General features: G+C 47.8%; 1 protein-coding gene across 1 annotated transcript in view; it reads left to right on the top strand.

Annotated features, from left to right (window-relative positions):
- LOC119394339 (E3 ubiquitin-protein ligase TTC3) overlaps nucleotides 1–22,318 on the top strand; it is a 167,003-nt gene that overhangs the window by 53,910 nt on the left and 90,775 nt on the right. The window contains exons 12-19 of the mRNA XM_049416060.1: nucleotides 3,409–3,445; nucleotides 4,373–4,412; nucleotides 4,624–4,737; nucleotides 10,329–10,445; nucleotides 13,335–13,412; nucleotides 13,492–13,601; nucleotides 18,245–18,374; nucleotides 18,940–19,152. Of these exons, the coding sequence (XP_049272017.1) occupies nucleotides 3,409–3,445; nucleotides 4,373–4,412; nucleotides 4,624–4,737; nucleotides 10,329–10,445; nucleotides 13,335–13,412; nucleotides 13,492–13,601; nucleotides 18,245–18,374; nucleotides 18,940–19,152 (839 nt within the window). The remainder of the gene's footprint in view (nucleotides 1–3,408; nucleotides 3,446–4,372; nucleotides 4,413–4,623; nucleotides 4,738–10,328; nucleotides 10,446–13,334; nucleotides 13,413–13,491; nucleotides 13,602–18,244; nucleotides 18,375–18,939; nucleotides 19,153–22,318) is intronic.

The raw sequence follows: 22,318 nt of genomic DNA, 5'->3' as shown, positions 1-22,318 counted from the left end.
TGAAATTCCCCAGCCGAATTCTACTGTGTCGAATGGGCCGAAATTCGAATGTTCCGAACACTTTTCCGCGTCACGCCGGGTGATACGAACTTTGGTACCGAATCCGTTGAGCAGCGGCCGAGAGCAGAATGCTGGAAGCTTCCGAAGTACGCGCGCGGACAGCGCGTTACAGGACTAGGTTGGTCACAACTGTCAGAACTAGACGTTGGTCAGAACTGTGGTTATTGTTTGCCACAACCGCTGTGGAAGAAACCGCAGTCGTTCTTGACGCTCTTGACACGAGCATGTATGGCGACGACGAAACTGACGGAACTCGGAAAGTGCACGCGCGTCCTATGCCCACCCAGTCAAAGTGACGCTGCTATCCGCAAGCGCTGCGGACAAAACCGTGGCAGATGCGATTATAGATAGCGACAAACAACGTAGTTTTGAAGGCACGTGCGCTGCCAGCGCACGCTGATTGAAAACGGAACTACTGTTTGCCGCAACCGCCGCGCACGAAACCACAGTCGCTATCAACAGGATAATTGATAGCGATTACGAGCTCTGAAGGTACGCGGTAAACACAGTGGTAGATTAAAAGCAATATAGTCGTAAAAAAAGGCACGAAGCTTTTCGGCGTTCGTGTCGATCTTCGCTTGTCACTATGGTGGAGGGGACTTTGGCACATAGTTTTCAGTTGGCTTCAAGCGAAGCTTTGACGCGCGCTTTCGCGGCGGCCAGCTGCGCCGTCCCTTAAGCGCGAGACAGACGGTACGATTTTCCATGCGATGTGCCGGCCGACACGGCGGTGGGGGAGAGGGAATGGTGGCTGTCCGATGCTATGAAAGGTCACCATTCCGGTTCCCCACCGCCGTGTCGGACGTCGCATCGCATGGAAAATTGTACCGTCTGTCTCGCCCGTTATTGGCCCGTCCACGTGGGACACACCTGAACGGCATACGCGCAGAAAGGCATACGCGAGTATTTTTGACAGAAATAAATGTTTTGTGCGTATATCGTGGTTTGAAAACAGATTTTGCTAGTTTTTTTATTTTACGAAATTTCGGGCGATGCGAATATTGTCGCTCCCCCTTCAGATTCGTATCACCGAGGTTCTACTGTAGCTGGGAAACACCCTACCTGTGTTGTTTGTTTGGCCACTCTATGCCATTATAAGACCGCAACGCCAACGTTCGCGCTTACGGGGCTGCTCGGTGATTCAGTAGTGTTATGCAACACCCATTATTGGACAGAACTTTTTATTTCAACAGAGTTCCCTATTTGACTGTTTTTTGCTTCAAACGGTCAATTTTTCCACTTGGCATTGAGCATTTAGCTGCTCCAAAAGTTGTTTTCCCTGCTCAAAAACGTGTTTTTAGCTGCTCCAAAAGCCCCTTTTCCTGCTCCAAAACGCATTTTTTGCTGCTCCAAAAACCTGCTCCAAAACAGTTTCAGTCAATCACATCACTGCGTTGTCAAATGTGACAAAGTCGGAGAAGCTGTCTGCCCCGAAAGCCTCCCTGACTTGAGGCCACACAGACGGGTCTGATGTTTCGTCATCTGGGACGGACGACTCTTCGTCGGAACTGCCATCATTTTGCTGAAAACCAGCTTTCCTGAAGCAATTTTTAATTACTTCCCCTTTCACTTGCTGCCAAACGCTCGCCAACACTTCGACAGGAAATCTGACGTCTATATTTGACGCCCGATTATTTTGCATGTCGAAGAGCAGGCGTTCGACAAGGCGAGTACGGTAGGCAGCCTTCACGGAATGCACGACTCCTTTGTCAATCGGCTGCAGTACCGAGGTCGCATTTGGCGGAAAGTATGCCAGCTCAATTGCTGCGAGCTGGGGAGGCTTCATGTGGCTGGAGCAGTTATCCAGGAAGAGTAGCACCTTCCTCTTCTGCTTTATCATCTCCCGGTCGAACTGCAATAACCAGGCATTGAAGATTTCCTTCGTCATCCATGCCTTTGTATTCACAGTCCATTCGACTGGCATGTTCTTTACGTGCCGCAAGGCGCGAGGCTGTTTGGCTTTCCCAATCACCAACAGTTTTTGTTTCTCGGTGCCGCTCATGTTGCAACAAAATAACACGGACAAACGCTCCTTGGAGCACCATGACACTGGCTGCCGGAAACCGTGTACGTCCTATTCGGCTTGGCCTTATAAAATAAGCCACTTTCGTCGGCATTAAATACGTCCTTCTCGTCGTACCTTGCAAGAAGCGCTGGTAGCTCATTGGTCTGCCATTCGGTGACCGCGTCGACACTCGCGCTGTTGCGTTCACCGCAAACTTGCATGAATGTGACATCGTGCCTTGCCTTGAAACGCTCCAGCCATCCGTCGCTGAAAGTGACGCCGTCGTCGTGTCCGAGGACCACAGCTAGCTGCTCGGCCCGCTTCCTCAGCAATAGTCCGTTGACCGGAATATTACGAGATGGGGCATCACGCAGCCACATTAAAAGTGCGGACTCAACGTCCGGATACGTCGCCTCGCGGAGTCTGAAGCGCTTGGGATTTATTTCCCCCGCAACTTGCTTGCCAGTGATACTTTTGTTGTTCACAATTGAACTCACGGTCTGCTTGGACAGCCCCATTGCTTTTGCGATGTCCGCCTGCTTCTCACCGTGAACGACCGCGTTCACTATCTTGAGCTTGTCGCTCATCGAAATTTGCTTCCGCTTTCTGGAGACCATTGCCTCGAAATTTGTGAACAGACAGAACAGTCAAGCACGGGAACATGACACAATGGCGTCAACTAGACCAAACGTCGTCAACGTGCTTTCAGACAGACTGGCTTGGCTGGAGGCTTGGCTTGGCCGGAAGCCACCAATGTTGCCAGCTGTTATTTAAAATTACCGTGGCTTTAGCTCGCAGAGAACGGCGTGGTGAAGTCTGTTATCAGCCCGCGTCAACACGGCAAAAGTCCGCTTTATGCGCCCAATTTCGACAAAAAGTGCCGCTAATTTCGTCCACTGTAGCCGATAGTCCGTTGTATCGTGGTCCGTTAAAACCGAACTTCGCTCCATTAATTTAATACACAAACCAAACTTAGGCTGAATAATGGTCCGTTGTATGCGGGTCCGTTATAACGAGCGTAGACTGTACTAAGAATACACAAATTGTTCAGGTGTGTTCAAGCACAGCTAGATGAAATGGGCACAGAAGTTGCTCATTCTTCAATAAGCTACGTTGTCATAACTGGCCTTGTTGGTTCAGATCAGCCAGTTTTGCTTTCTGTGTGGTGTGTGGCGACATCATAGTAACAAACAGCAGGTTAAAGAAATGACATTCTCCTCCTCTCTGTGTCATCTGTTTTGGTGTTCTTGTGGTGAGTGGAGTTTGTCCAGCTTCAGCTATATGTGTTGGGTATGTGAATCAAGTGCCTGTTTCCCCCTTTTTCTTTCTTTTTGCATCTTCAGGAGAAAAGGCCAAAAATGGAAAAGCAGATACCAAGAAGTAAGTGCGTCCTTCCTACTTTATGTGCGGCCATGCATTGCTGCGACCCACACTTGTGCACAAAAATAGCGGGAGAGAGCGATCGCATTTCATCACGCACTCAAGGTCATGACACGCGCTGATGTAACTTCTTTCCCCCGTGCCATCCTTCCCTATGGAGCTTCCAGCTCTCATTGGCAGGAGAGGAGAGAAATCGCCTGAAGCGTGCGACATATCTCTTAACTTCGCTCGTTCTTGATCGATTTGAGACATTTTTGCAGCAATTGATTCGTGAGACTGTGGTCATTTGATGATTATTTGGAAAAGTGGTTCAAAACTCCTTGAAATCGACGTAATTTTTTTTTTCATGAATTGAAAGGTTAAGCCCTCACCACACTAGAAAATATACTGGCAAGCATCAGTGCACCCTGAAAAATTAATTGTAATGTATTTAAAAGCTAGTATCGGTTCCTACTGTAACCTGAAGTCCCGACACGGTGTCGGCTTCTTGTCACATGCTCATGCAAGGCATACCATTCCCACTGCTGCTCCACTCCATTAGTGACGCAGAAGCGGCCATAGTGTACGTCTTGGTAGCTGACGTCATCATCACTGTGCAGCTCCACGCTTCAGTGCTGCTCCAAAATTTAAAATTGCACAACTTTTAGTTACTCAGTACATGGGAAGATGATAAACGTGAAGCTGCCAGCCTTTTCTGCTTAGTTTTCGTACACACCACAGATTACCTGCCGGACATTGCACATGGACCGTTTATGCGCTGAGCCATGTTGACAGCCATAATTTAGTCATGGCTGATGTAGAGGAGGCAACATGCCACTCGGTCATAATTCTCATGATTGCAACTGTGACTGTTTTATTTCCAGGTAGAATGACCAACCATGTCCAACTTGAGTGTAATGCCTTTTGTTTTTTTCTCTTTTATCCTAGCAATCAATCAGCAACTAACAAGCCAAAGGCAAAACCTGCTGTAAGTTAATTTGTTCTGTTTGCTTGATGAATGAGAAATATATATTTGGAGAGTTTGCTTGGCTACAAAACTAAATTTTGCTATGTGGCACGATCTTGTAACCTGATACACGGAAAAGCAATCGCACATACCGGAATACAGGTCTCGAACGTTCGATTTGCGTCGTGAAGTGGATTTTGACAGCTGTTCTTTTTCTTCTGATGCTTTGAAGGTTCCGGATTTGGTTTCCGACTCGGATTCTGATGAAGCGACTCCACCTCCGAAACAATCCAAACCCTCTACTCAACAGGCAAGTTTCTCAGATTTTTTTATGTGTATTTTTATAGTGCATGCAATACATAAATGATGCTCGAGAGTGCGGCATGCTATGTTTTTGTCACAAAATAAGTTCAAGCAAACTTCAGTGTGCGGTGCTCAGGCAGTCCACGTCAGACATGGAAGGTTTTTATAATTCGATAATAGACGTTAGTTTCCTCTTGTTGCAAGTTTCACATGTGTGCAGAAGTATCTGCACAGATACTTCTAAACGATTCAGTGGTCTATTATGACACTCTTTTTTTTGCCCCTTCAATCAACCAATTTCTCAACTGTTCTTGCAGGGTCTAATTAACACAAATTGAGGGTTGGTTAGAGCCAGGGCCAAGCACTTACTCATACCTGCCAAGCCTCCCGAACTTTCCAGGAGACTCCTGGAATTTGACCATTTCTTACGCTTGTACGGTTGGCAAGAAATCTCCCAGAAATCGAAATTTCAGTGCGTGATCTGGCCATATTGATAAAAATCCAACCCAATGCTATCCAGGCTTTTTGCAAACCCATCACATATAGCATTATGTAAACCAATTCAGGAGGCGTTGATGTAAACATTCAGTAGAATCTCGGTTGATGTAAATGTACGTACAGTATCTTGGTGATGCGAAACCGGCTGATAAGAATTTGTAAAATTCCCCAGCCGAAAATCCACTGTGCCCGATGGGCCAAAATTTGGATGTTCCAAACATTTTTCCAAGTAGTGGCGGGTGATAAGAACTTTGGTATTGAAACTGCCAAGCGACAGCCAAGAGCAATGTTCATGAAGCTTCGGAAGTACCGTATTTACTCGATTCTACCACGCCCTCAATTGTAACGCGCACCCGTTTTCCGCGACCAAAAAAAAAAAAAAGTAATACATCGATTGTAACGCGCACCCATTTTTAGTGAGAGAAAAGAACAAAAAAAGTCCGTAGGAGTCACACTTCGCACATTCAGAAGAACAAGCATTTGGGTTTTAAAGAACTAAAGTTTCAAAAAAGTAAAACACACAAAAAGCGGGCCTTGCCGCTAAAACTGTCACCGCTACGGCGGTGATACGAGTCGCGTAATGGATCAGTCCTCGTCGCTGTCGGACAACTCCTTGTCGCTGTCAACGCTCTTCGATTTCGGGAAACCGGCCCTGCTTTGGTCCACTGAAACCTTTTCGTGAAGCTTTGCTGTAAAAAATCTGCTTCTGTTTGCGCCAGTCTCGCACGCACGTTTCGGGAACTCCGAACTATATCCGAACGACCGCGATGCGGCCCGATTTCCGTCCGTCTCTCTGCACATGTAATAACTATTCTTTGAAATGCGGCATCGTGGTACACTCGTCGAGTATTTGTAGTTGGCACTTCCATGCCGTGGATGCGAACGCAGAACGGGATGACAATCTCCTCAGCACACGTACGAACTGAAAAAATGGCAGAAATCGTAGGAGGCGGCCATTTTGAAATGTCGATGGCAATATGATAACCGAGTTTTTTTTTTTTTTTTTTCGGTACTCGATTCTAACGCGCATGCGATTTTTGGACTCATTTTTCCGGAAAAAAGGTGCGCGTTAGATTCGAGTAAATACGGTACGTGCGCGGCCAGCGCCACTGTCAGAACAGTGGCTATCATTTGCCATGACCACTGTAGATGAAACCACGGCCGCTCTTGACATGATCATGTATGGCAACGACCAAACAGACTGAACTCCGTAAGCGCACACACGTCCAGCGCTCACCCAGTCAAAGCGACGCTGCTTTTCGCGAACACTGTGGAGCAATCATAGATGGCAACAAACGATGTAGTTTTGAAGATGTGCTCGGCCAGCGCAAGCATATTGATAATGAAACTACCATTTGCCGCAAACGCATGCACGAAACCACGGTCGCAACGCGATGTATAGAGACTTCGAGCTCCGAAGATAATGCAGCGGTAGATTAAGGGCAACAAAGTCTTTAATCGTTTCGATGTTCCTGTCGATCTTTGTTTATGACTGTGGTGGAGTGGACTTAAGCACTTGGTGTTCAGTTCGCCTCAAGCGAAGTGTTGACGTGCACTTACGAGGCAGCGAGCGGCGCCATCACTTATTGGTCCATTCACGTGTGCCCCAGAAAGACATAGACGAGTTCTTTCGGTGGAAATTAATGTTTTGCACGTATATCGTAGTTTGAAAACCGATTTTGCTAGTTTTTTTATAATACGAAATTTCGGGCGATACAAATATTTTCGCTCCCCCTCGAGATTCTACTGTAGTTGAGCGTTGCTTGTTGCTGCGTTGCTTGTTTGGCACTCTAAGCCATTATAAGACCGAAGCGCCGATCTTTATGCTTACGTTCAGGACTATCGCCCCATCCCGTTTCGGAAATCTCCCGGATTCATATTCCTTGAACTTGGCAGGTATGCTTACTTCAAGCTTACTGTAGTGTCTTCTGTATGGAATATTTCTCTTATTGTCTGTGCAGTATTCTGGCTTCCTTAACCCTTTTAAGGTTTTCGCCGTACATATACGGCATAGCCTGTGTGTTTGAAACGCGCGCTATTTTCAATCATGTCTCTTGCTTGGCATGTGCTGCCACACTTCAGGAAAAAAAATGTGGAACTCTTTTCATGTGCCGATGTCTCTCCATTGTTTTTTGCTTCACAAAGCACCACGCTGGCTATCGCTTGCGCATCAGAAGGCATGCACGGGGTGCGTCTGGTTTCGGTTTCGTCCTTCAGATGGTTATCGCTTCTCGCTCCTGTAAAGCTGATGGCCGTCTGGTTTCTAATCTCTCAAAGGGTGACCGCTTGTGACTCTCTCGTTTATTGCTCCTCGAGGTGCGATGCATCTGTATCCGTGCGGCACTTAATTACACAAACACCCGCCGTCGTGGTTGCGTTTCCTTTTTTGGGAACTCGGAAAACTCCGTCTCGTTGGCGATAGGACGAAGGATTAGTATAGCTTTTTCACTCGTTTTGCTTTCTGGACGGCTACACAACCATACAGTTTTCTTCCGTGCACTCACTCACGCAGTTCGCTTACGCTATGGAAGTGATCGCCGGTCGCTCTGCTGCTAGGAAGTCGAGCAGCAATTATTCCGATGTGGACTATTCCCCAAGTGTATTTTTGTATGTCTGTGAGCTATGTTTAAAACAACGCATTATTTTTATTTATAAAAAATCACATAAGTGTTGTTGTTTTTTAGGATTTTGCTTGATGTTAATAAACCATGCGTGTGTAACAAGTAAAATGATTTTTTTGTCGTTTAACGGTGACGAAAAAAATGTTAGACAATTTTTTTCGTAAATACAGTGATTCCACTCCTGCGCCAACTGCGCCAAATTGTATTTACTGCGCCATCCTGATAATATCGACGAAATTTGCGCCAAACTGCGCCAAAGTCTTGTGTTTGGGGGCGTCTATCACCGGCAATCGCACCGCCGGCTCGTCAGAACATGTGCAGCTCGATCTTGCTGCCAATAAAGTCGCAATCATGGGCCAAGAATTATTCCGCTGAAGAAATAGCGCTCGCGCGTGCGTTCCGAGTAAGCCACGATGCTATGCACAGTGCCGACGTAGCTTCTGTTCTGCAAGTCGACTCGACAGCAAAACGCGCTCTCCGCAGAGGCTCGTGACGTCTAGGCCTATCGGTAGCGAGAAAGTGCAGTGTGACGGTGATTCATCGGCGGACGTCGTCTGTTCCAGAAACGCTGCTGATAGCTCGTTTCAAGCGTCGCATGGCACGTAAGGAAAGCAATGTTCAGTAATGACTACATGAGTGCCGCTAAAATGTCTGTCACTTCTGTTTCCGGACATCGCGGAATGAAATCTGGGATCGCTCGCAGTAGATATATGGGACAATATCGAATTTTCCTTGCTTCGCGTTTATGGAAGAGCACGCGAACGGTGGAAACGCGTTCACACTTTTCCTCATATATACTTTATCGATGGATCTTCATCCAGAACAGCTTTTTCGTAATTCCTTCCGCCAGCACGTCCGAGTTTGTAATCACTCTGTGGTAAATACCCCCTAAAAGGCCCTGCCGTTTTGAGCTCACGTGCTAGGGTTCCAATTCGATTTTTTTGCTTGCTTTTTTAAAAATGTCATCTCATTAGTAAAATCATATCTCCTGGTCGGAGCAGCTGCAAATGTGCAGCTGTCAGTAGCGGGCCCCTCGCTGACTGCCCAGTGAAGCGGCTACGCCATGTTACACGTCCGCCCCTCGCTTTCGGGGGTCAATAGCTAACGGTTAAAAAAACTCAGTTTCGCTTAAGAGTGAAGCAATGAATGCGATACCAAAAAATTGTATTGTGAAACGAAGTAAGACTAGCAGCTAACTCTTTTGGATCCGATCTCTCGTAACTCAACAAAACGCTGGTTTAAGGGAATATGGCCCCTCCAGGAACCAAAGTGTTTCCTTGCTCTGAGCTCTAAACGCGAAGTAAGCGTTGAGAGCACAGCAAGTTTACGAGCCGTCTCCTGATGCCTCGAGATAGCGCGCGCGCAAGCGACTGCGCCCTTCGAACGATACGGCCCCCCCCTCCCTTCCGCTCCCCTGGCGTGCCTTCATGCTCCTTACGAAAGACGGGCGGGGCGTTTCCTCTCTGTTTGATGAGCACTCGACGGCAGGCCCGCACGCGGGAAGATGTTATCGCATGCGCTGTCCGTAATAATAATATCTGGGGTTTAACGTCCCAAAACCACGATATGATTGAGAGACGCCGTAGTGGAGGGCTCCGGAAATTTCGACCACCTGGGGTTCTTTAACGTGCACCTAAATCTAAATACACGGGCCTCAAACATTTCCGCCTCCATCGAAAATGCAGCCGCCGCGGCCGGGATTCGATCCCGCGACCTTCGGGTCAGCAGTCGAGCGCCATAACCACTAGACCACCGTGGCGGGGCTGCGCTGTCCGTGCGGCGGAGACAGACGGCCGGCTAGTTTAATCTCCGCTTCAGCCGCGTTCGTCGCCAGCGCTCGCGAGCTTTTACCCGCGGCTAGAATGCGCGTGGTGATGTTATTAATTTGGACTTTATACGGAAAATTACCGCAACACTTACGGCAAAAATCCGCCGAGAGTGTCCATATAATTGCTATCGCAAGGGTCAATGTACGGGGCAGATTTCGCCCCCCCCCCCTCTTAGGTGATTAGGGGGGAAGCGGCCGCCCCCCCCTGTGTGCACGCCTATGCTCCTGGGATGATTTTTTCATGAGATTTGCAATGAATCGAAATATTTCTAGCCTCCATAAGAGCCCTATAATAATACTGAGGTACTTGAATGTTAATGCAACATGCTTCTGTATTGCACTCCAGGATGTAAAATTCGCTGCTCCAAAGTGCTCCCAGATGCAAAATTATCTGCTCCAAAGTGCTTCAAGATGAAAATTTTGCTGCTCCAAAGTGCTCCAAAACAGAAATCTTGCTGCTCCAAAAATTGCTCCAAAACAGAAGTCCTCGGTAGCATCACTGTAAATAGAATTGTCCGAAGAATTTATTTCAGCAATAAAAATATTACACATTTTTGGACTGCATTTCACGAAAAAATTCGAACCTCAAGGGTTCAATGGCAGCCTGAATCACAATTGCGTGTTAGTTCATCTGAACAGTGCTGATAATTTGTGTTGGCGTGCACATTTCTATTTTGCAATTTGCAGGCGTCATCCGATACCGACAAGGAAATGAAGGACATCTTAAAAAAATCGTGTGAGGACCTAGTTGTTGGCCTGTATAAGGTAGCGCTACAAGGTTTCAAGAAAGTGTTGGCCCAGAAGGTGAGTTAAGCTTGGCTGTTGCCGCACCTTTCTAATATTTTATTTTGGAATTTGGGGTAAGCACATTTTGTTACCAAAATTAAGAACACATGGTGTTCTGTGGACATGAAGTTATAAAAAGTGAAGGAAATTGTTATATCAACGATTAATTGTTCTTTTTAACAACGAAAGTTTTTTATGCCGGTGTCCACCAAGACTTTCATAGCGTATATTCGTCGGAAATACGTCAGCATGGTCACACCTGCCATGCTCCATGGTCATACCATGGAAATACCATGGTCATACATGCCGCAAGCTTCACGAACGCGCCTTTTATCTCTTAAACTTTCCTCTCAAGGTGCTCTTGGTTAGCGGGGTGGTGTCGCCATCTGGGAGTGGTAGAGTGAAGTAATGCATGATCACGATTAGCTCCAGCAACACGCCGTTGCTACAGCCATCCCATTCAGCGTAATTTTGTCAGCACCTTGCACTGTGAGGTGGCTGCTTTGGGCCAAGCCTCCGTCATAGCATCCATTCATATTAAAAATAGCTCTGCAACACTCGCCTGGCTGTCACACTGCGTTGCCCCGCTCGAATCGTGAGAAAATCACTGTCAGACTAGAGGTGACGCAACGCGCGTCGTTGCATTGCCCATCGCGTTTTGAGCCTGGCCCTGGTGGGATCTTTCTGTTAACTCTTTAACATTCAGCGAAATGGCGACCTTACACCCCTGTCACACTGGAGGTGTTAATGTCATTCGGTGCAACAAATTCCATTCGATGCGTGCTGGTGCTACATCAGAAAAACTAATGTCATTCATTCATGTTATCAATGTCGATAATTCAGAAAAAAATTACCAATAATGTTGAGGAATTTAGAGTGGTTGAAAAGTGAAGTTATTTATTTTAAAAGACACGTGGGAAGTCGCTTCGCTCAATACACACGCATAAAAATTTTGTCACAGACTATCTGGCCACCACAAGCCAAGACGGCGCTTAAGCCAGTAGCCACAGTCGATAGAATGAACACAAGCAACATGGCCGACATGGCAGTGTGGCTGAACAACGCTGCAGCAAGTAAAGCGCTTAGTTCCTTTGTACTTGGCGTTGCGAGGAATGCGCATAAGCCAGAAGAAGAGACTTGATCGTGAGACAGAAGAAGAATCAAGACACAGCCTGTTGAGTCTGCATGTAAAACAAGGCGGTGTGCGTTCGCTTAAGACATGCGTGGCGTGCCGAAAAAAAAAGAAAGTGCCACGTCTATTGAAGTTTTCTAGAACGCGAAGTGACAGGTGCACACAAGGCAGTCTGTGTTGCGACAACACACACAAAAATCCAGTGCATTCCGCGTTTGTTCGCTTTCAAAACTCGGTCTGGCACGCTTCCATGCGGGAAAACAGCTTGCAACAGAACTGCGCACAATTGTTGTCCCAAAGCCTTATGAGAGCAGACATCTCTGCCTGGGTGCAGTGCGCTCGTGGAGCTGATGCCACCGCGTCAGATGCACGTGCACACAGGTGTCTGTTTACATTATGGCCGACAGCGCCGGCGTCCAGATGCCACTGAGGTGGAGAGTAAAAACATTTTGACACAGCATTCCGTACACCTGCTCTCGTTAAAATAGCAAATGCCTTAAAAAAGTAACATTAATAGCATGTTTGTATGAACTCGTGTCAAATTGAGAATGCTGAATGCAGCATTTTAAGTAGTCTCTGGGGTAGAGAGTATGCATTCAGTTCGACAGTGACAGCGAATGTGTTTTTCGATCTCGTTCAACTTGCTTAAGTCATTCAATTCTAATGACGTTAAATATTGCTGTGAAGCAGCCACATAATGTCATTAGATGCGAATGTCATTCCATTCGAATGACGTCAGAATGTCCTGTGTTACAGTGGTATTAGTCAAAGCTCAGTAAAGAAGCTCAGCGTCCAATAACCGACGCTCTTCTGGCTGTCACACCGCTTTCTTGATTACGCTCTCCCCGTGCGGTTGGAACTGCCTGAGCAATGGTGCGTTGCGGGAGCCAATCTTTGAGGCTACGAGTAATGAATGCGCCATGACACTAATGAGCACTGACTGCGAGCATTTCGGTAGTCTCAGCGCGGCGAATGCTTTCGCTGTAGTATTGTAGAAAACTCTGTGGTCGGTTAAATGCGGCGTCCACAGTGATTCGATTCGGTAACGACACAGTTACGCGATGCGCCTTTCGCATCAGCGTGTGACGCCTCCTCGCCAGTGTTGGGACGCTTCCAAATGGACTAACAATGTTTCTCCGCTGCCTATTGCTTCGAGTGCACTGGCACCGTTTACTAGGGAGCGTACACCTTCCCGTTTCTCTCAAATGACGACGCTTTAAAAGAGTATGTCAAGTTAGTGTTTATGTGCATGTTCAAGCCATCTTTGTGCGGGATTCAACATATGCTGTGCCCAGCTGTATGTTAACTACTACAGCTACCACAAAGGTTTAATCATGGTCATGGACATTAGTCCTCTGGATGGAGATGTACCACCAGGCATCAGCCGGGTGTTTCCATAGCGAGCGTTCCTATAGCTGGGTGAATCACCACTAGACATTGTGCAAGCTCTCGTATATCGATGTATAATAAACATTCAACTACTTCTGCGAGGACACGTTTCACTTTCGTGTTATACAGATTCCTATGACTGAGGGATCAACAATGTTTTTTTTTTTCCCCCACAATTGAACTCATGTTGAGTTGGCAATGGGGACTGAACCTACCTTCCTTTGTCCTTTTTGCTGTTTTTGCCAAGAATGAAAGTATGAAAATTTCTCACTCAAATTTCTCTCCTGTTTCTTTTATAAGTTTTCCATGAGCGTAGTGCTAGCAACTGACGTTTTAAAACTCAGCAGCTTTTTAATCCGTACTTGGTTTCTGCCTCGCTTCTTCAGCCAAATCTAACCGAGCTGGATGTGGTGCTCGTGGAATACGCTGCTGGCTGTGCATTGCTTGGAATGGGATCCCTAGAGGTGGGTACTGGACATAGCTGCGGTTTTTGTCCAGCAGGCCGCTGCAGCCCTCACACTGATTGGTGCCGTTGCCCTCTAGGATTTGAAAAACTCTGTCGAATATTTTCTCGGCATTGTCAGCAACCACAAGGATGTTGTCTTTCCTCTGGCATACTATGGCGTCTCAAAGGCCCTGATCAAAATGAACAGGTGAGTGTTTCCTGTCGGCATGAGCAAGCTAGTCTTTGTCTCTCATTGTAGTGTAGCACCTTAGGTAGTGGCTCGAAGCACCATGTCACGGGTTTGATTGACGACTGCATCGGTAGCATTTAAATGTGGGTGCTGTGCAATAAAAGCGTAAAAGATGAAACCTTCAGCTTTTATTTTATGAATTTCGTATCGTAAACCTCTATGCTTGTGTGTCATCAGGACAGTAGTTATTCATATCGTAACCGGGTGCGTATTGAGAAAGTTTTTAACACATTGAGTGTTTTGTACTGGGGTCCACCAATAATTGACTCGCTATAACTGATGTTACATGCGGGTTGGTCACAAAAGAAATTTGGGAAAAGAGAAAAGGCTGGTTGAGTCTACCGACTGGGAATCAAACCTGCGACTCCTCAACATTTGCGCTGACCACCTTCAAGAACACAAGCGGGTTTCTTCATCTGGATGAGTTGCATGCACTCTGTCCCACGTTTGTCCTCATTCTTGACATGGGTGGTGTAAGGAGCAGTGTAAGAAAGTACTGCTACGAAGTGCCATGGGAGTGTCTCGGCGCTGCGGAGGCTGGAACACAGCGCAAGGAGCCTTGCATTTTGACAGCATTTAAGTCCAGGGTGGAAACACAGCATTCACGGATGGCTCAGAAAGGCACTAGCAGTCGTGCAGGCCGGCTATAGTGTTTGTCCGCCTTTTTCATTTTCCTGAGCTGCCCTCTGACGTTTTGGTTAGGTTGGCAGAAGCAAAGCCTCCGAGATGAAGGGGCGTTTCGTAACTTTTCTGTTAAGGGAAGGGCGCATGTGTCGGGGCATCGTAAAAGAGGCGGATTGCTGAGCACTGTGTATGCATTTGAATTACCTGAAAAGAATGCAGGCCCTTGAGTTGCGACTTTCTGTGCAACTTTTTCCTTCACACGAAACAAGTACCACAAGGTTTCTGTAGTGGCATTTTAAAGCAAAGATGTATACCTCTACCCCGGAACGGTTTCGTCTCCGAGGGCTAGAAACGGACATAGCAGGCCCCTAAACCACCAACAGAACCTTGCACTTGCGTGCTCCTTTGCTAGCAGATGCTCACGTTCCTTGTATTTTAACCTCTGACGCTGAGGAAGGGCATTCGGATAGGTGGACAGACAAGCCGAGGCGCATTCGCTGTAGACTCGGGCACAGCTGCAACGCCACAACTAAATTTCGACCTCTGGGTGGTTTGGGGCCCTTTAACAATTGCAGGCAAACGGCACATCTTTATTTGCAATCAGGCATGCAGCATAGAGCTCAGTATTTGTTTCAGCAAAGAAAACCACGAAACAAACATCAAAACTGCACGCTGGATGGGCACCTGTGAACAATGGGAACAGCCTTCCACGCGTTCCCGGTAAAGATGCTTTGCACTTCCCACGAGGGCTTCGAATGACGTCAAACGGCCCCTCCTTCTCCCCGTGTGTGTTTCCTGCTTTCAGATATAAAAGGGAGACCCATCTAGCAACTCATGCAGTTCATTCTAAGACTGCCATGGGTAGACTACGGAAATTAAAGACACCAGAAGAACAGCGTGAATACAATGCTCGACGAAAGGAACAAATTCATCTTGCTGGAAATGGTCGCGGAACCAATCACGGTCTACCACAGCAATCGCAAAGCGATTATCACTACCATTACTCTAAAGCAGGGCTGGGCAGTATCGCGATACAAGAGTATCGCGATAGTATTTCAGAGATACTTTTGAGTATCTGTATTTCTGTATCGGGATACATTTGGAAAATGTATTTGTATCTCAGTAGTGAAATACTTTTACGATGTATTGTTTGTATCGCGATAATATGCACGAGTATCCCGTTACATTTTTTTGTCGGGAATGAGTTGAGGCGTGTTTCTAAGGGAGGAATGACGTTTTTTTTTTTTTTTTTTGTGCCAAGATAAGCAAAGGCGTGCCGCCGGTCGCCGACAGAAAGGGCGGCGATGGTTTCCCCTCATGCGCAGAATGGCCCATGTGGTAAAGCGAGCGACGCCACACACGGCAGGCTGTCGGCCTCTGCCGACGAAAGTCGCGGTCTGTCAAGGCCAGTGCAGCACGCCTACTTTTTTTCGGGTGGCAAGCCATTACTTCGTGACCCCCCCGCGTGGATACCGCCTTGGAACAGAGCATTTGCAATGCTTCGCATGCGTTCAGTTCTGAAACGAAGTGATTAGAAGATGGCTATCTTTGTCGCGCTTTCAGCCACCGCTCCAGCGTGTCGGGGTGCGTTCCTAATTGATCACAAACGTGAAACGGTCATTTGTGGTACCAGGCTCCCCCACCGTCGGAGCAGACTTCGCCTGTTGCAGCTTGCTGAAATGGGTGCTGGTAGCATCGGTGGTGGTGATAGCTTTATTGAAGAGTGACCCTTTCGGCCTAGGCGACGAGTGCTTGCCGAGTTTCTGATGGGGCGCTCTGAGCAGCTGTCCCTGTTTCCACGTCTGTTTAGAGAGCTGGCAGGAGCGACTTGGGAGGGCTTAACCCTTTGCGGTCCGTTGTCGGGCGCTGCCCGACAACGCAACACGGCCGTAGCGGTCCGCTGTCGGGCCCCGCCCGACAAGGGTGTTCGTGGTTTAAATTTTGCTGTTTTCTCACCGCGAGTCGCGCGCATTTTTTGTATACATGAAGGGCCATCTCTTGAGGAATAAGTGAGCTTTGTTTGTTGAGGTTTTACTTTTTTGACACTAGGGTGCAGCACTATGATCAGCACGGGGCCTAGAGCGTACCCACTCGCGCGCGCGGTTCGCTGAGAAGCATGGCCACGTTTTCACCGCGTGCGTTTTACGGCGGTGCTTTTAGCGAAAGCGAGGATGACTTTAGTGAGGAAGAGAATTACGTGCCTCCACCAGACAGTGATGACAGTGATTCGACAGAAGTGAGTGACGAAGACGACGACGGCGGCGGTGGAAACCTGCAGTAATAACCCTGGCCTGCACACAGGGGAATGCTTTGAGCGGTATCATACGTTGCCCAAATATCACTAAAAGAGTTGCCTGCAGAATGCAGGAGCAAAAATAAATATCCTGTGCGTTTCTCTTCCACAGCTTGTGTTTTTATTCGCGGCGCCAGAAACTGGCGAAATAGTTTCGGACCGCTAGAGCCGGAAAGTGGGTAAAGGTTTTGGACCGCAAAGGGTTAAAGCATCTCACCCCCAAACAACGTGATTTTAGGAAGTCAATGTATGAATTCTGCAGTTTTGACGCGTTCGGTTCCATTGCACATAGGTAATTATGGCCGGCCTATGTGGGCAGTAGAATCCTCAGCCGTCTGACCCGGTGCCGACCGGGCCAGACGGCTGAGGATTCCGAAGATAAGGACCGACTTCGGCTACTGAACAGTCAGGACAACTCACGTGAGGGCGGAAGTGTTTCGCTATCTAGATGACCCGAGAAGAGATATCGCCACGCTGCAGGGCTATCCGGCTATGAGGGCGGTATTTATTCACTATAACGCGAACTTGTGATCGTCTGCAGCGGTAGAGAGACTTTTCTTCTGTCGCGAGTCTTGTGCTGAGGCCAAACCGACGCTGTCTAGAAGACAGCCTATTTGAGATGCTCACGGCAACCTTCTCAGCAAAGCAGAATTTATGTGCAAAATAAATGTATACTTTTTCTCAGTTCACTGGTGTTCATTAGTGATTCGAGTGATTTGCTTAAACTGTGCTATTTCAAGCATAGCTCATTTTGTTGTCACCAAGTATGTCGATTTCGGTGTTCAATGCTTGTTACTCTTGCTGTGAAATAGCTGACTTTTTTATTGCAATTGATACGTGCAATTATGTAATTATTACTAATTATGTACTTTGTAACCCCCCGCTCCGTCTGTAATGTCTTAATGGCGCTGAGGGTGCTGTAATAAATAAATAAATGAACTAAAAGTATCAATGTATCAATGCCTGCAACTTTAATTACAACATTATGGTGCTCTTACAAATGTCTTTGCGGAGTATGAGCATCCTTGAAATAAAAAAAAAGTATTCCAGTATCTGTATTGCTGTATCTGTATTCCGGAATACTTTTTTCGTCCAATTGCGAAAGTATCTCCGAAATATCTCGTTACACTAAAGGCAAATGTATCTCAGTACCTGTATTTTAGGCTTCCAGTCCATGTATTTCGATATCTGTATTCCGGAATACTTTTCCGAGTATCTCTGCCAGCTCTGCTCTAAAGTAATAACATACCCCCCCCCCCCTTCACATTAGCATGTGTGGCTTTTGATAAGCCTCGCTGGACATACATGTTTGCAGGGCGGGATGGCGGCCATTTTTGTTACTGTCGTTGGCTTCACATTTGCCTTTGTGCTTCTTGATATGTTTCCTTAATTTAGGGCCATGTGAGGAAATAAGTTGTAAAAGCTATGCAGTGAAGATCAGCAGCGTGAAAAAGCATGGCCAGTGAAAAGCAAACACACAGGAGAGCTTGTCCTGTGTGTTTGCTTTTTGTTGGCCGTGTTTTTTGCGCTATTGATCTTCAGTATGAATAACCAACTAGCCCAGTCAGCTACATTATTAAGCTATGCAGATACGCAAGTGATGGTATTCGGAATGACCAAGCACTACAAGTGTGAAGCGTTTATCACGCTGGTAATGGTCGCCTCTGCTACTCTCTGAATCCAGGTTCTCGGACGCCCTGCCACACATTGAAAAATGTTTGAGTATCCTTCAAAAAGGCATACAGTTCAGCGAGACCCTACTGTGGCCCGAGACGAAAACTAAGGTCGACAATGCGAAGAGGCCACAACTTCAGGTTTGTTCAGAGTTTTGGTTCCTGTGAAATCAAATCTTGCTGCTGTCTCCCCTCCGTTTAGTATATTAGTCGGCACGTGTAGAGACACGGGGCAAAAGAGTAAATGCAAGATCATTCTGTGCCATGTGCAATCAGCTGTGTGAAACTGGGCTAGTTTGTACATTGGCATGACAGAAAACGCTAAGATAAAAAAGAGATAACTCCACTTGGCTGCATAGTCATAAATGAAGAATGCCGGACTTTGGTCTCAACGACCACTTGACAGACCACATTCAGGTAAAGCCACAGATCAGCACCTGAATAGCTATACATGACCAATTGTGCAGCTACTACACGGTGATTGGCAGGCATGGAAAATTCGCTAAGCATCACAAGTGCAGCCTTGTCCATGTCACTGTGCCATCTGTCTATATACAAGTGCCAACCAGTAATTAAATCTCGGCAACGACTGCCTAGATGTTTGAATTTAAGGAATCCTGAAACGTAGAGAATTCATAGCTAGGGTGCAGCTCGGTAGAATTGTGCATTTTGCTGCAATATCGTCTGCCCGCGTTTTGACCCGCAGAAAGCGATGGAGGAGATGCAGGCACTGTGTCGGGCACCGCCAAAGTGGGACGCCATGTGTTGCTACGAGGCGTGCCCGCTGCAGAAAACAATCTACTACAGTGATCCCGACTTCAAGGGCTTCCAGCAGGTGCACTGTGCATCCAAGTGCCTTGTCCAGTACCACCCTGCCTGCTGGAGGGAGTATCGGGAGTCCCGTAATCTAACCGAGAAGGTGGGTTCCCTGTGACCTGTGCTCAGTTGAAAGCACGGTGTAAGATTATACAGGTCGTGACACTGCGTGCGTCTAAGCAGCCAGATAATGTTCGGTCATAGGTCCGTTCAGCCTAGCGCCATCTAATGGCTCGAGGCGGAGTGCGCCTGCGAGTAGCCGATCCGCGGTGGTGCTGCGTCATCGCCGCCGCGCTCGCCGTGCCCTCTCCTGTTTCTCTCTCGATTTCGCCCCTTGACGCTGCTTGGCGGACGCACATTATCCCGCAAAAGACACAGAAAAATGCACGTTATCAGCAGCATGCGTGTTGCTATGGAGACGATTGCCCCGCTTTTCGTAGCGCCCTCAAAGAAGGCGCCGATGAAACTGCAAGTCAACTGATAAGAACCCGAACATTATCTGGCCGCACGTGGATTGCGGTTTTCCATGCGTTGGGGGAAGAGTGTCAGCACCTAAGCATATTCTTACACCGTGGTTGAAAGGCATGTTTGGGTGATAACGAAAACTGTGTTGTACCCTACACTATGGTGTGATAACTCTTTAGCCTCCAGGCCTGAGCTGTACTTGCCATTGCAGGGTGTACCAATGCAGTAGGCTTTCGATAATTCAAACTCAAGGGAACGTCAGGATTTTGTTTGAATTATCAGAAGTTCTCATAGATATGACTTGGGGCAATGTACCAAGTTCTATTCTAATGCAGCATTCACATATCCATACCTGCCATCCTGGGGACCTTGTAATTTGGGGCCTCATCAGCGTCATTCAGTTTAGTTTGTTTCATAGACAGCTATGAATGAGTGCCAGTAAAGTTTTTAGATATCAGTGGTCATACTGGTACTCGTAATTATATGGTACATGTGTGTGTGTATTCAGGAACAAAATGTGCCATGCTTCGTGACAGACAGCTAGAAGCCCCTTCCAAATCTTAATGTCTCTGCATGACACCACTGTACAACAGCGAAAGTGACTTGCGCATTCCACATGTGATAGACCAAGGCCAGACCATCTCATTTCTTTTATTTGTGCATTTTTCCCCCCTTTCTTCCTCAACCTACACGCGATTGTTGGGGTGTGCGGTTTTGGCTAGTTTAGGTGCTTTGTAGGCAGAAAATGGGCTTTATTTGGGGCTTTTATGACAGAAAAACTCAAATGTTTTGCTAAAAGCAACAAAGGCAGCAGATATTCTCCAGCACGAAGCAAAAAGTATGAAATAAATGAATTTATGCAAGGGAGTGATCTTAATTAAAGTGACTTTAAATATGTTGAAAATATAGCATAGCGGGTCTACTGCATCACCAGGGACAAGTCTCATTTGTTCAGCCCTATTTGTGCTTGTCTTGGTACAAAAGACGAGTCACAATTGGTAATAGGGGATATTCATAATGATCAGTGCTCCGACAACACTTTGCGCGTCCGCCATTTTTTATTGGGCGCTGTCGCGGAATCGTCTGCTAGCATCACCATAAGGAGAGGCACGGCCGCAGTCATTGGCGAAGCTTTCGGACCAAGAAAACGCGGCTGTTTCTTTCGTCATCCAGCGTTGAATGGTCGGCGGACCTCACTGTGATGAGTAAAGGAGGGGCACGAGGCGCGTGCCGAACGTGGAAGCGCGGCGGCGGTGCGCGAGAAGCAAAGTCACCCGATGGCACGTGCACCAGCAACGTCGACGCAGAGGATTGGCCAGTTAGGGGCTCGTGGCATGCGACCCGAGCCGTGATGGTGAACGACGAAGGATGATCGTGGCACTGTGCTGTGGGGCGCCGGACGGAGAAGATCGAGGAAGGAACAAGCGTCGCACCCGTGGCGAAAGCGGCTGGTACTCGGTTCTGGAGGTGGTGGAACGCAAGGCCCGGGGAGTGGCCGTCGACCTTGGAAGGCTCCAAGCGAGGCTGCCCGGACACGTCGCCCCTCAACACAGCAGTTCCGGGATCACCAGCAGCCCTTCTCTTCTCGGCAGGACGGCTGCAGACCACAGTGCAGTCAACGAGACGCCCGTCACCTGTGGAGTCCCGAAGCAAGGGACCAAGGCCCAGTTAGGCCTAACCTCGACGGACCAAGGACGGAGAAGACTACTGGGGACGCTCGCAACGAGAGCAAGCAGCGGGCTGGACGAAGGCAACCGACGATGAACTCGGAGGCCTACTGAGGACGTCGACGACGGTCTCGACGAGAGATTGACGCAACGGGAACTTCGAGTCATCGCGACGAGCTGTAAGAACGTTCGATTGTCGCAAGGCCCATAGTGGCCAGACTGAGTTGGAACTTTAGCTAAGCCTAGCTAGAACGCATGGTTTAGGAAGTTGCAGTTCTAGATATGAACTGAGATTATTGGAAAATGTAAATAGGCTTTTGTTTGGATTATTCAGTGTCCTGTAATGCTTTTTCATTCACCTTTTTGCTCATTATAAACTTTGTTGTTTTTGCCCATCCTACCACGGTCTCCTGTGCCCATCTCACTCTCTCCCGATCCGTTTTTGCAAGCACCCCCCAGATAACACGTGACAAATAATTGGCGAGCCTGCCAGGATTCAATCCTTCCCAGTCACTGATTCTCGAGTGATGCGAAGATGGATTGGGAGAAATTGGCGGCCGTGGCCAAGGACATGGGCATGAGCAAGGAGGAGACGCGGAAGTTCTTTGAGAACGCGGAGCGAGTTGAGCAGGAGAGAGCGCGCAAGGACCGTGAACGAGCGCGCGAGCAACATGAACGTACGCTCGCGGAGCAAAAGATAGAAAAAGAAATTCTGGAACTTAAGGTGCGTTTGGCACTAGCGAATGAAGCATCGCGAGACAATGCAAGTGTAGGTAGTGGCCCATCAACAGCGTCGGCCAATTCGCCAGCTCCCGGACGAAAGCCTGTCTGCCCTCGTAAACTAATGGCACCCTTTGATGAGCGAAGGGACAACTTGGATGCTTATTTGCATCGCTTTGAGAGGATCGCGATAGGGCAGGGCTGGGAGAGGGGTGAGTGGGCCAATGCCCTGAGCCTTTGTCTTGCGGGAGAAGCACTGAGCGTGTATGGCCGCATGCCAGCAACAGAGTCATTAGACTACGATTTGGTGAAGAAAACTTTATTGGAAAGATTCCGGCTGACCGCCGAAGGGTTTCGTGAAAAATTCCGGTCGTGCAAGCCGGAGAATTCCGAGACTGGCAAGCAGTTTGTCTGTCG

The sequence above is a fragment of the Rhipicephalus sanguineus genome, chromosome 5 (assembly GCF_013339695.2).
Source record: "Rhipicephalus sanguineus isolate Rsan-2018 chromosome 5, BIME_Rsan_1.4, whole genome shotgun sequence".
NCBI classification, from domain to species: Eukaryota; Metazoa; Arthropoda; class Arachnida; order Ixodida; family Ixodidae; genus Rhipicephalus; species Rhipicephalus sanguineus.
Note: the sequence above shows the minus strand (reverse complement) of the source record. Positions and strands in the feature narration are given on the sequence as shown.